Source organism: Tachyglossus aculeatus, chromosome 1, assembly GCF_015852505.1.
Source record: "Tachyglossus aculeatus isolate mTacAcu1 chromosome 1, mTacAcu1.pri, whole genome shotgun sequence".
NCBI classification, from domain to species: Eukaryota; Metazoa; Chordata; class Mammalia; order Monotremata; family Tachyglossidae; genus Tachyglossus; species Tachyglossus aculeatus.
Genome location: NC_052066.1, coordinates 72,913,994 through 72,929,330, shown reverse-complemented (window position 1 = coordinate 72,929,330; position 15,337 = coordinate 72,913,994). Strand labels below are relative to the sequence as shown.

Below are 15,337 nucleotides of genomic sequence, written 5' to 3'. Positions count from 1 at the left end.
CAAGCGCTTAGTACAGTGCTCTGCACATAGTAAGTGCTCAATAGATATGATTGAGTGAATCAATCAATCAATCAATCGTATTTATTGAGCGCTTACTATGTGCAGAGCACTGTACTAAGCGCTTGGGAAGGACAAATTGGCAACACATAGAGACAGTCCCTACCCAACAGTGGGCTCACAGTCTAAAAGGGGAGTCTAAAAGGGGATGAATGAAGGAAGATCAAGTTGGCCCCTCCTCGTCCCCGACTGGCTAGTGAGCAGCCAACCTAATATGGGGCCAGAGGGGCTAACGCCATGGCAGGCTTTGCCCAGCGGTTAGGCCCCGGCGTTCTCCTCAGACCGCAGGCGTTCTGGCCCCGCGCGGCCACCGTCCCGCCTCCTTGGCCCTTTGGCCCCCGCCGGCGGCGCCTGCGCAGTGCGTCTCTTTGAGGTTTCCGAGGCCGGCGCCATTATGGGCGCGAGGGCGGTCGCGCGCCCGGGCGGGTTGGGGGGGGGAGGGCCTTCCGGTTCCATTTCCGCTTCCGGTTCCATTTCCGCTTCCGGGGCCTTCCGCCTCCTCGGCGCGGGAGGACGGGCCCACCGGCCGACGGCTGAGGCGGCCCCCGCGATGGAAACCCACTATTACAGCGGGGACCAGTCGGGTAATAACCGTCATCATCATCATCAGCGTCATAATCATTGTTATTAATTAGTATAATTAAGTGGGCGAGGCCATTGTGGGCGGGGATGGTGTCTCTCTGGCTAAATCGTCCTTTTTAGTCGCTTAGCACACGCACAGTAAGCCCTCAATGGATGCTAGTGATGCCTGTCGACTTCTTTTATTAATGATGTGCACAGATCTATAATTCTATATACCTATTTTGATGGTACTAAGGCTGGTCTACTTGCTCATTTATTTTATTAATGTTGTGCATAGAGCTATAATTCTATATACCTATTTTGATAGTACTGATGCTGGTCTACTTGCTCATTTATTTTATTAATGTTGTGTATAGATCTATAATTCTATATACCTATTTTGATGGTACTGATGCTGGCCGACTTGCTAATTTATTTTATTAATGTTGTGCATAGATCTATAATTCCGTATACCTGTTTTGATGGTACTGATGCTGGTCTGCTTATTTATTTTATTAATGTTGTGTATAGATCTGTAATTCTATATACCTGTTTTGATGGTACTGATGCTGGTCGACTTGCTAATTTATTTTATTAATGTTGTGCATAGATCTGTAATTCTGTATACCTGTTTTGATGGTACTGATGCTGGTCTACTTGCTAATTTATTCTATTAATGTTGTGCATAGATCTCTAATACTATATACCTATTTTGATGGTACTGATGCTGGTCTACTTGCTAATTTCTTTTATTAATGTCGTGCATAGGTCTATAATTTTCTATACCTATTTTGATGGTACTGAGGCTGGTCTACTTATTTATTTTATTAATGTTGTGCATAGATCTGTAATTCTATATACCTGTTTTGATGGTACTGATGCTGGTCGACTTGCTAATTTATTTTATTAATGTTGTGCATAGATCTATAATTCTATATACCTATGTTGATGGTACTGATGCTGGCCTACGTGCTAATTTATTTTATTAATGTTGTGCATAGATCTCTAATACTATATACCTATTTTGATGGTACTGAGGCTGGTCGACTTGCTAATTTATTTTATTAATGTTGTGCATAGATCTATAATTCCATATACCTGTTTTGATGGTACTGATGCTGGTCTACTTGCTAATTTATTTTATTAATGTTGTGCATAGGTCTATAATTCTATATACCTGTTTTGATGGTACTGAGGCTGGTCTACTTATTTATTTTATTAATGTTGTGCATAGATCTGTAATTCTATATACCTATGTTGATGGTACTGATGCTGGCCTACGTGCTAATTTATTTTATTAATGTTGTGCATAGATCTATAATTTATATATTTTGATGGTGCTGATGCTGGTCTGCTTGCTCATTTATTTTATTAATGTTGTACATAGATCTATAATTCTATATACCTGTTTTGATGGTAGTGATGCTGGTCTACTTGCTCATTTATTTTATTAATGTTGTGCATAGATCTATAATACTATGTACCTATTTTGATGGTACTGATGCTGGTCTACTTGCTAATTTATTTTATGAATGTTGTGCATAGATCTATAATTCTATATACCTGTTTTGATGGTACTGATGCTGGCCGACTTGCTAATTTATTTTATTAATGTTGTACATAGATCTATAATTCCATATACCTATTTTGATGGTACTGATGCTGGTCTACTTGCTAATTTATTTTATTAATGTTGTGCATAGGTCTATAATTCTATATACCTATTTTGATGGTACTAAGGCTGGTCGACTTGCTCATTTATTTTATTAATGTTGTGCATAGATCTATAATTCTGTATACCTGTTTTGATGGTACTGATGCTGGTCTACTTGCTCATTTATTTTGTTAATGTTGTGCATAGATCTATAATTCTATATACCTATGTTGATGGTACTAATGCTGGCCTACGTGCTAATTTATTTTATTAATGTTGTGCATTGATCTATAATTTATATATTTTGATGGTGCTGATGCTGGTCTGCTTGCTCATTTATTTTATTAATGTTGTACATAGATCTATAATTCTATATACCTGTTTTGATGGTAGTGATGCTGGTCTACTTGCTCATTTATTTTATTAATGTTGTGCATAGATCTATAATACTATGTACCTATTTTGATGGTACTGATGCTGGTCTACTTGCTAATTTATTTTATGAATGTTGTGCATAGATCTGTAATTCTATATACCTATTTTGATGGTACTGATGCTGGTCTACTTGCTAGTTTATTTTATTAATGTTGTGCATAGATCTATAATTCTGTATACCTATGTTGATGGTACTGATGTTGGTCGACTTGCTAATTTATTTTATTAATGTTGTGCACAGATCTATAATTCTATATACTTATTTTGATGGTACTGATGCTGGTCGACTTGCTCATTTATTTTATCAATGTTGTGCATAGATCTATAATTTTCTATACCTATTTTGATGGTACTGAGGCTGGTCTACTTATTTATTTTATTAATGTTGTGCATAGATCTATAATTCTATATACCTATTTTGATGGTACTGATGCTGGTCTACTTGCTCATTAATTTTATGAATGTTGTGCATAGATCTATAATTCTATATACCTGTTTTGATGGTACTGATGCTGGTCGACTTGCTCATTTATTTTATTAATGTTGTGCATAGATCTATAATTCTGTATACCTATGTTGATGGTACTGATGCTGGTCGACTTGCTCATTTATTTTATTAATGTTGTGCATAGATCTATAATTCTATATATCTATTTTGATGGTACTGATGCTGGTCTACTTGGCAATTTCTTTTATTAATGTTGTGCATAGATCCATAATTCTATGTATCTATTTTGATGGTGCTGATGCTGGTCTACTTGCTCATTTATTTTATTAATGTGCATAGATCTATAATTCTATATATCTATTTTGATGGTACTGATGCTGGTCTACTTGCTAATTTCTTTTATTAATGTTGTGCATAGATCTATAATTCTATATATCTATTTTGATGGTGCTGATGCTGGTCTGCTTGCAATTTATTTTATTAATGTTGTGCATAGATCTATAATACTATATACCTATTTTGATGGTACTGATGCTGGTCTACTTGCTAATTTATTTTATTAATGTTGTGCATAGATCTATAATTCTATATACCTATTTTGGTGGTACTGATGCTGGTCGACTTGCTCATTTATTTTATTAATGTTGTGTGTAGATCTGTAATTCTGTATTCCTATTTCGATGGTACTGATGCTGGTCTACTTGCTTATTCATTTTATTAATGTTGTGCATAGGTCTATAATTCCATTTACCTATTTTGATGGTTGTCTTCTTGTTTATTAATGATGTGCATCTATCTGGAGTTTTACTCACCCATTTTGATGGCATTGATGCTTGTCTACTTGTTTATTTTATTAATGATGTGCATCTCTCCATAATTCTATGTACCTATTTTGGTGGTATTGATGTCTGTTCACTTGTTTGTTGTATTAATGGTGTGCATCCATCCTTAATTCTATTTACCTATTTTGGTGGTATTGATGTCTGTCTACTTGTTTATTGTATTAATGATGTGCAGCTATCCTTAATTCTATTTACCTGTTTTGGTGGTATTGATGCGTACTTGTTTATTTTACTAATGATGTGCATCTATCTATAGTTCTACTCACCTATTTTGATGGCATTGATGCATGTCTACTTGTTTATTTCAGTAATGATGTGCATCTATCTTTAATTCTATTTACCTATTTTGGTAGTATTGATGCCTACTTGTTTATTAATGATGTGCATCTATCTATAATTTTACTCACCTATTTTGATGGCATTGATGCTTGTCTACTTGTTTATTGTATTAATGATGTGCATCTATCCATAATTCTATGTACCTATTTTGGTGGTGTTGATGCCTACTTGTTTATTTTATTAATGATGTGCATCTATCTATAATTTTACTCACCTATTTTGACGGCATTGATGCTTGTCTCCTTGCTTATTTTAGCAATGATGTGCATCTATCCATAATTCTGTGTACCTATTTTGGTGGTGTTGATGCCTGTCTCCTTGTTTATTGTATTAATGATGTGCATCTATCTTTAATTCTATTTACCTATTTTGGTGGTATTGCTGCCTATTTCTTTATTTTATTAATGATGTGCATCGATCTATAATTTTACTCACCTATTTTGGTGGCATTGATGCTTGTCTACTTGTTTATTTTAGTAATGATGTGCATCTATCCATAATTCTGTGTACCTGTTTTGGTGGTGTTGATGCTTGTCTGCTTGTTTATTGTATTAATGATGTGCATCTATCTTTAATTCTGTTTACCTGTTTTGGTGGTATTGATGCCTATTTATTTTATTAATGATGTGCATTGATCTATAATTTTACTCACCTATTTTGATGGCATTGATGCTTGTCTACTTGTTTATTTTAGCAATGATGTGCATCTATCCATAATTCTATGTACCTGTTTTGGTGGTGTTGATGCCTGTCTGCTTGTTTATTGTATTCATGATGTGCATCTATCTTTAATTCTGTTTACCTGTTTTGGTGGTACTGATGCCTATTTATTTTATTAATGATGTGCATAGTTCTATAATTTTACTCACCTATTTTGATGGCATTGATGCTTGTCTACTATGTTTGTCAACCCTCTCTACTACTCTCCCATCCTTCCCAGCAGTATCCGCAGAGGAGCTCTCCTCCCTCCTCTCAAGTGCTACTCCGGCCACCTGTGCTTCTGACCCCATTCCCTCTCATCTTATGAAATCTCTCGCTCCGTCCCTTCTCCCCTCCTTAACTTCCATCTTCAACTGCTCACTCTCCACTGGTTCCTTCCCCTCTGGCTTCAAACATGCCCATGTCTCCCCCATCCTAAAACAACCCTCTCTTGACCCCACCTCACCTTCTAGTTATCGTCCCATATCCCTCCTACCATTCCTTTCCAAACTCCTTGAGCGAGTTGTCTACACGCGCTGCCTAGAATTCCTCAACACCAACTCTCTCCTCGACCCCCTCCAGTCTGGCTTCCGCCCCCTACATTCCATGGAAACTGCCCTCTCAGAGGTCACCAGTGACCTGCTTGCCAAATCCAACGGCTCATACTCTGTCCTAATCCTCCTCGACCTCTCAGCTGCCTTCGACACTGTGGACCACCCCCTTCTCCTCCACACGTTATCCGACCTTGGCGTCACAGACTCCGTCCTCTCCTGGTTCTCCTCTTCTCTCTCCGGTCGTTCTTTCTCAGTCTCTTTTGCAGGCTCCTCCTCCCCCTCCCATCCTCTTACTTTGGGGGTTCCCCAAGGTTCAGTGCTTGGTCCCCTTCTGTTCTCGATCTACACTCACTCCCTTGGTGACCTCATTCACTTCCACGGCTTCCACTATCATCTCTACGCTGATGACACCCAGATCTCCATCTCTGCCCCTGCTCTCTCCCCCTCCCTCCAGGCTCGCATCTCCTCCTGCCTTCAGGACATCTCCATTTGGATGTCTGCCCGTCACCTAAAACTCAACATGTCCAAGACTGAACTCCTTGTCTTCCCTCCCAAACCCTGCCCTCTCCCTGACTTTCCCATCAGTGTTGACGGCACTACCATCCTTCCCGTCTCACAAGCCTGCAACCGTGGTGTCATCCTCAACTCCGCTCTCTCGTTCACCCCTCACATCCAAGCCTTCACCAAAACCTGCTGGTCTCAGCTCCGCAACATTGCCAAGATCCGCCCTTTCCTCTCCATCCAAACCGCTACCCTGCTCATTCAAGCTCTCACCCTATCCCGTCTGGACTACTGTATCAGCCTCCTCTCCGATCTCCCATCCTCGTGTCTCTCCCCACTTCAATCCACACTTCACGCCGCTGCCCGGATCATCTTTTTCCAGAAACGCTCTGGGCATGTTACTCCCCTCCTCAAAAATCTCCAGTGGCTACCAATCAATCTGCGCATCAGGCAGAAACTCCTCACCCTGGGCTTCAAGGCTGCCCATCCCCTCGCCCCCTCCTACCTCCCCTCCCTTCTCTCCTTCTCCAGCCCAGCCCGCACCCTCCGCTCCTCTGCCGCTAAACTCCTCACCTTGCCTCGTTCTCGCCAGTCCTGCTGTCAACCCCCGGCCCACGTCCTCCCCCGGGCCTGGAATGCCCTCCCTCCCCCTACCCCTCCGCCAAGCTAGCTCTCTGCCTCCCTTCAAGGCCCTACTGAGAGCTCACCTCCTCCAGGAGGCCTTCCCAGACTGAGCCCCCTCCTTCCTCTCCCCCTCCTCCCCGTCTCCATCCCCCCTGCCTTACCTCCTTCCCTTCCCCACAGCACCTGTATATATGTATAAATGTTTGTACGTATTTACTACTCTATTTATTCATTTATTTATTTTACTTGTACAAATCTATTCTGTTTATTTTATTTTGTTAATATGTTTTGTTCTCTATCTCCCCCTTCTAGACTGTGAGCCCACTGTTGGGTAGGGACCGTCTCTTTATGTTGCCAACTTGTACTTCCCAAGCGCTTAGTACAGTGCTCTGCACACAGTAAGCGCTCAGTAATTATGATTGTTTGATTGGTATTGATGCCTGTCTACTTGTTTATTGAATTAATGATGTGCATCTATCCTTAATTCCATTAACCTATTTTGGTGGTATTGATATTTGTCTCTGTGTTTATTGTATTAATGATGTGCATATATCTTTACTTCTATTTACCTATTTTGATGGTATTGATGCCTGTCTACTTGTTTATTTTAATGTGTATATATCTATAATTCTATTTATGTATTTATTCATTTTATTAATGCTGTTTATAGATCTCTAATTCTATTTACCTATTTTGATTCATTCAGTCGTATTTATTGAGCGCTTACTGTGTGCTACTTGTTTATTTTATTAATGATGTGCATATATCTATAATTCTGTTTACCTATTTTGATGGTATTGATGCCTGCCTACTTGTTTATTTTAATGTGCATATATTTGTAATTCTATTTATCTACTTATCTATGTTATTAATGATGTGTATAGATCTATAATTCTATTTACCTACTTTGATTCATTCAGTCGTATTTATTGAGCGCTTACTATGTGCTACTTGTCTATTTTATTAATGATGTGCATATATCTATAAATCTATTTACCTATTTTGATGGTATTGATGCCTCCTACTTGTTCATTTTAATGTGCATATATTTATAATTCTATTTATCTACTTATCTATGTTGTTAATGATGTGTATAGATCTATAATTCTATTTACGTATTTTGATGCTATTGATGCCTCCTACTTGTTTATTTTAATGTGCATATATTTATAATTCTATTTATCTACTTATCTATGTTATTAATGATGTGTATAGATCTATAATTCTATTTACCTATTTTGATGCTATTGATGCCTGTCTACTTGATTATTTTATTGATTATGTGTACATATCTGTAATTCTGTTTAAATATTTTGGTGGTATTGATACCTGTCTGCTTGTTAATTTATTTTAATGATGTGTATATAGCACTGCACTAAGCACATGGGAGAGTACAAGATCCTCTGATTCCAGGCTCCATGCACTTTCCATTGAGGCACCCTGCTTCCCTAATGCCTTTCATTCATTCATTCAGTCGTATTTATTGAGCGCCTACTGTGTGCTGAGCACTGGACTAAGCGCTTGGGACGTACAAGTCTGCAGCATATAGAGACGGTCCCTACCCGACAACGGGCTCCCAGTCAAGACGGGGGAGACAGACAACAAAACAAAACATGGAGACAGGTGTCAAAACCGTTAGAGTAAATGGAATTAGAGCTCCTGTGCACATCATTAATAAATAAAGTAGTAAATATGTACAAGTAAAATAAATATGTACAAATATATATAAGTGCTGTGGGGAGGGGAAAAGGGTAGGGCAGGGGGGATGGGGAGGAGGAGAGGAAAAAGGGGGCTCAGTCTGGGAAGGCCTCCTGGAGGAGGTGAGCTCTCAGGAGGGCTTTGAAGGGAGGAAAAAAATTAATGATGGAAGAGAGCGAGCTTGGATGTGCGGGGGGGGAGGATGTGGACCGGGGGTTGACGGCTCTGCACACAGTAAGCGCTCAATAAATACGATTGATTGATTGATTGATTGACGGCGGGACAGGCGAGAATAAGGCCCAGTGAGGAGGTTAGCGGCCGCAGAGGAGCGGAGGGTACGGGCTGGGCTGGAGAAGGAGAGAAGGGAGGTGAGGTCCTCTCCCCCTCGTCCCCCTCTCCACCCCCCCCATCTTACCTCCTTCCCTTCCCCACAGCACCTGTATATATGTATATAAGTTTGTACATATTTTTTACTCTATTTATTTATTTATTTTATTTGTGCATGTCTATTCTATTTATTTTATTTTGTTAGTATGTTTGGTTTTGTTCTCTGTCTCCCCCTTTTAGACTGTGAGCCCACTGTTGGGTAGGGACTGTCTCTATATGTTGCCAATTTGTACTTCCCAAGCGCTTAGTACAGTGCCCTGCACATAGTAAGCGCTCAATAAATACGATTGATGATGATGATGATGAGGTAGGAGGGCCGTCTCAACAGTTAGTATGAAGTGGAAGTGATGCTATCATTAACCAGAATGGGCCAAAGAGTTTGCTTTTGTATCATATTTTTAAACTGTCAGGGTTCCTGCTAGGAAGAATCAATCAATCGTATTTATTGAGCGCTTACTGTGTGCAGAGCACTGTACTAAGCGCTTAAGAAGTTATCAGTGTTCAGATAAGCCCGGATTGCTGCGGTCAGACTGTCCTGAACCCAAGTGGAAACATCCAATCTGCTAAGCCTGCGAGCACAGGGCGCTTGTACAGAGTTTGGGAAAGTACAGTGCGGTGGTGTTCGCTGCTCACGAGAAGCACTGGAATCATTTTACATTGTATCAGATAACGGTCTCGGGACTTGGAGTATTTAGTTCATTACCTGCTCAAAGAAATGGCCACACAGGGCATATTATTAGGGGGTCCCGGTTCCAATCTGGGTCCTACAGAACATCAGAATAATGCTCTGAGCTTTTATTTGAGTTCAGTTAGACGTGAAAAGCATAAAATGATGGACAAAGGTTGCAGAAGGATGCATTAATAGGTTCATTTTCCCAGCCCTTTCGAATTATTTTAAATTGCGCTGCATTGTAGGTGGTTTTCATCATCATCATCATCATCATCATCAGTCGTATTTATTGAGCGCTTACTATGTGCAGAGCACTGTACTAAGCGCTTGGGAAGTACAAAGTGGCAACATATAGAGACAGTCCCTACCCAACAGTGGGCTCACAGTCTAGAAGGGGGAGACAGAGAACAAAACCAAACATACTAACAAAATAAAATAAATAGGATAGATATGTACAAGTAAAATAAATCATCAGATTTAAATCTGATCTGATCAGATTGTGCATCAAATCTGATGCAAATAATTCATCAGATGTTCTCAAGTTTTCAACCCTGGCAGGTGCTATAATCTAGTTTAATGTTTGTATCCGAGCCCACTGTTGGGTAGGGACCGTCTCTACATGTTGCCCACTTGTACTTCCCAAGCGCTTAGTACACAGTAAGCGCTCAATAAATACGATTGATTGATTATCCCTGCTAAATTGTAAGGTCCTTGAGGGCAGAGATTGGCTTTCCGTACCCTGTTGTAGTCTCCCAAGCAGTAAGTCCCACTGCGTGATTAACAGTTGAGATTCAATCAGTGGGTATTTATTGAGTGCTTACTGTGTGCAGAGCATTTGTACTAAGCAGTTGGGAGAGTAAAATACAGCAGAATAATGACGATGGCATTTATTAGGCGCTTACTATGTGCAGAGCACTGTTCTAAGCGCTGGCAGAACTGGGGGTCATGTTCCCTACCCCCTAACAGCCTTACAGTCTAGATTCCTTCCAAATCATCCGTATCTGGGTTAGAATGCTTAAAGATTATAAACTCTTGACACGGGGAACATTTTAATGCTCAGCCAACTTTGACATGGTGAGAGGTCCTGGGCCTGTAATACCTTCTAGACTGTGAGCCCACTGTTGGGTAGGGACCGTCTCTATGTGTTGCCAACTTGGACTTCCCAAGCGCTTAGTACAGTGCTGTGCACACAGTAAGCGCTCAATAAATACGATTGATTAATACATGGAGAGTGAGGATGAAGAAAGAGTATTTTGCATTTTGAATTTATGCGAATACCTTAGCTTCCCGTCAGAGAGATCAATCAATCAATCAATCAATAGTATTTATTGAGCGCTTACTATGTGCAGAGCACTGTACTAAGCGCTTGGGAAATACAAATTGGCAAAACATAGAGACAGTCCCTACCCAACAGTGGGCTCACAGTCTAAAAGGGGGAGACAGAGAACAGAACCAAACATACCAACAAAATAAAATAGGATAGAAATGTACAAGTAAAATAAATAAATAAATAAATAAATAGAGTAATAAATATGTACAACCATATATACATATATACAGGTGCTATGGGGAAGGGAAGGAGGTAAGATGGGGGGATGGAGAGGGGGATGTGTAGAGGCTCACTTTTGGCTCAGTAGAAAGAACACGGGCTGGGTCGGAGGTCAGGGGTTCAAATCCCGGCTCCGCCAATTGTCAGCTGTGTGACTTTGGGCAAGTCACCTTACTCATGTGTGCCTCAGTTACCTCATCTGGAAAATGGCGATTAAGACTCTGAGCCCCCTGAGGGACAACCTGCTCACCTTGTAACCTCCCCAGCGCTTAGTAAGTGCTTAATAAATGGCATTATTAGGATTACTTTTACGCTTCAGTTCATTCATTCAATCGTATTTATTGAGCGCTTAATATGTGCAGAGCACTGTACTAAGCGCTTGGGAAGTACAAGTTAGCAACATGTAGAGACGGTCCCTACCCAACAGCGGGCTCACAGCTTCAGTTCGCAAAAGAGTGAAACGTTTCCGAGCATAAGCCGACTTCAGAGGGATACTTCACGCGTGGTAAAGTGTCCCTTTTTTCCCTGCCCAACCTCCGGCCCAGGTGAACTGGAAACCAGAAAGTTAAAAAAAAAAAGTAATAATAATAATAACGGCATTTATTAAGCGCTTACTATGTGCAAAGCACTGGGGAGGTAAGAAGGTGATCAAGTCCCACAGGGGTCTCACAGTCTTAATCCCCATTTTACAGATGAGGGAACTGAGGCCCAGAGAAGTGAAGTGACTTGCCCAAAGTCCCACAGCTGACAGTTGGCGGAGCCGGGATTCGAACCCTTGACCCCTGACTCCAAAGCCCGGGCTCTTTCCACTGAGCCATGGTAGTCTTTCTTAGAAGAATCACAGCCCCTTCTAAGCTCACAGCGGGAAGGGAACATGTCTGCCAATGCTATTCATTCATTCATTCAATCGTATTTATTGAGTGCTTACTGTGTGCAGAGCACTGTACTAAGCGCTTGGGAAGTACAAGCTGTTGCATTCTCCCCAGTACTTAGTACAGTGCTCTGTGCACAACGCTCAGTCAATACCTTTGGTTCATAGTGGGGGAGGGAACATGTCTACCACCTCTGTTATAGTCTACTCTTCCAAGTGCTTAGTGCAGTGTCTAACAGTGCTCAATAAATAGCATCAATTCATTCATTCATTCAATGGTATTTATATAAATACATATATATTATGTAATCGATTGATTATAAGGTCTGATTTTCTTTTCATTCATTCATTCAATTGTATTTATTGAGCACTTACCGTGTGCAGAGCACCGGACTAAATGCTTCAGTGCTTAGAAGAGTGCTTTGCACATAGTAAGCGCTTAATAAATGCCATCATTATTGCTTAGGAAGTACAAGCTGTTGTATTCTCCCCAGTGCTTAGTACAGTGCTCTGCACATAGTGCTCAGTCAATACCTTTGGTTCATAGTGGTGGAGGGAACATGTCTATCACCTCTGTTGTAGTCTACACTTCCAAGTGCTTAGTGCAGTGGCTAACAGCGCTCAGTAAGTACCATCGATTCATTCATTCATTCAATCGTATTTATATAAATATATATATAATGTAATCAATTGATTATAAGGCCTGATTTTCTTTTCATTCATTCATTCAATCGTATTTATTGAGCACTTACTGTGTGCAGAGCACCGGACTAAGCGCTTCAGCGCTTAGAAGAGTGCTTTGCACATAGTAAGCGCTTAATAAATGCCATCATTATTGCTTGGGAAGTACAAGCTGTTGTATTCTCCCCAGTGCTTAGTACAGTGCTCTGCGCACAGCACTCAGTCAATACCTTTGGTTCATAGTGGCGGAGGGAACATGTCTATCACCTCTGTAGTCTACACTTCCAAGTGCTTAGTGCAGTGGCTAACAGCGCTCAATAAATACCGTCGATTCATTCATTCATTCAATCGTATTTATATAAATATATATATAATGTAATCGATTGATTATAAGGCCTGATTTTCTTTTCATTCATTCATTCAATCGTATTTATTGAGCACTTACTGTGTGCAGAGCACTGGACTAAGCGCTTCAGCGCTTAGAAGAGTGCTTTGCACATAGTAAGCGCTTAATAAATGCCATCATTATTATTATTATGGGGAAGTACAAGTGGGCAACATATAGAGACGGTCCCTGCCCAACAACAGGCGCACGGTCTAGACGGGCTTGTATCTTGAATCTACTCCAGTGTTTATAGTCCTTGGCACTTCTAGACTGTGAGCCCACTGTTGGGTAGGGACCGTCTCTATATGTTGCCAACTTGTACTTCCCAAGCGCTTAGTACAGTGCTCTGCACACAGTAAGCGCTCAATAAATACGATTGATTGATTGATTGATTTAGCGCTTAACAGATATCACAGTTAATGTTAATTTGCAGCCGTCTCCAGTCCTCCTGCTTCAGGCTATACAGTTCATTTGTTCATTCATTCAGTCGTATTTATTGAGCGCTTCCTGTGTGCAGAGCACTGTACTAAGTGCTTGGGAAGTATTCATTCAATCATTCGATCATATTTATTGAGCGCTTACTGTGTGCAGAGCACTGGACTAAGCGCTTGGGAAGTACAAGTCGGCAACATAGAGAGACGGTCCCTACCCAACAGTGGGCTCACAGTCTAGAAGGGGGAGACAGAGAACAACACAAAGCATATTAACAAAATAAAATAGAATATGTACAAGTAAAATAAATAGAGTAATAAATCCGTACAAACATATATACATATATGCAGGTGCTGTGGGGAAGGGAAGGAAGTAAGGCGAGGGGGAGGAGGGAGTACAAGTCGGTTCTCCAGCCAGCCACGCCAACCACCCATGGAAGTCCAGAAATATTATCCAGCGCTTAGAACAGTGCTTTGCACATAGTAAGCGCTTTAATAAATGCCATTATTATTATTATTATTATTATTATTATTCTGCCTTCATCCTTCATCACCTGCAGCATGGAGCAAGCTCCCCACCGGGCCACACTCCACACTCATACCCCGTTCGGGAAGCAGCGTGGCTCCGTGGAAAGAGCCGAGGCTTGGGACTCAGAGGTCGTGGGTTCTAATCCCGACTCCGCCACTTGTCTGCGGTGCGACTTTGGGCAAGTCACTTCACTTCCCCGAGCCTCAGTGACCTCGTCTGTAAAGTGGGGATTAAGACTGTGAGCCCCACGTGGGACAGCCTGATTACCTTGTATCCCCGCTAACGCTTAGCACATAGTAAGTGCTTAACAAATGCTATTATTATTATTATTATTATCCAAACACTGTGCCTCTCAGAAATGCTTTGTTAGACTCTCACAGAGGGTGCACCGTAGGTGGCAACCAACTTGTCCAGTCTGGCTCTTAAATGGTACTGGGTAGAAACACCCCGTGCGGGGAATAGAGACCCGGCTAGACCTGGCTTTTATTCATTCAATCCTATTTATTGAGCGCTTACTGGGTGCAGAGCACTGTACTAAGCGCTTGGGAAGTCCAAGTCGGCAACATATAGAGACGGTCCCTACCCAACAACGGGCTCACAGTCCAGAAGGGCTTTTAGGTTCCACACTAGCAGGATGTGCTTGGACCGGCTCTGGACAAAAATCAGCCACGTTTGGGCGGGCTGGGAAGGCGCTTAGTACAGTGCTCTGCACAAGTTAAGCGCTCAATAAATACGATTGAATGAATGTTGGAGGTTCCCTCTCCCCACCTCCCTCCCGTTCTGCCTTTCCGCCCCCAGCTTCTGTTTCCGGAGATGTAGCAGGGCGCCGCGTCCCCCAAATCATATTTATTACTCAAGGCCGTGAAGCTCCTTTGGGGCGCTTAGAACAGTGCTTTGCACGTAGTAAGCGCTTAATAAGTGCCATCACTATTATTATTAATGTGGTATACGGCGTAGCGGTTAGAGTGTGGGCCTACGAGTCGGAAGGTCATGGGTTCTAATCCCGGCCCCGCCACTTGTCATTATTATTACGACGATTATCTCCTCATCTTCAACAAGGAAAGTAAAAGATGAGGCTATGGGTGGCTCTCTGGATTCACTCAGTTGTATTTATTGAGCGAAGACGTGGCCTGGCACAGTGGAAAGAGCCCGGGCTTTGGAGTCAGAGGTCATGGGTTCAAATCCCGACTCCGCCACATGTGGGTTCTAATCCCGGCTCCGCCACTTGTCATTGTTATGATGATTATCTCCTCATCTTCAACAAGGAAAGTAAAAGATGAGGCTGTGGGTAGCTCTCTGGATTCATTCAATTGTATTTATTGAGTGAAGAAGCGGCGTGGCTCAGTGGAAAGAGCCCGGGCTTTGGAGTCAGAGGTCATGGGTTCAAATCCCGACTCCACCACATCTGCTGTGTGTAGTAAG

At 41.5% G+C, this 15,337-nt stretch overlaps 1 protein-coding gene across 3 annotated transcripts in view; it reads left to right on the top strand.

The window, feature by feature from the left end:
• The first annotated feature begins 561 nt into the window (after nucleotides 1-561).
• The window catches only part of IWS1 (interacts with SUPT6H, CTD assembly factor 1), an 87,539-nt gene continuing 72,763 nt past the window's right edge, over nucleotides 562-15,337 (top strand). For all 3 annotated transcript variants that reach the window (XM_038746311.1, XM_038746321.1, XM_038746329.1), the window contains exon 1: nucleotides 562-641. In XM_038746311.1, coding sequence (XP_038602239.1) covers nucleotides 608-641 — 34 coding nt within the window. In that variant the 5' untranslated portion in view covers nucleotides 562-607. The remainder of the gene's footprint in view (nucleotides 642-15,337) is intronic.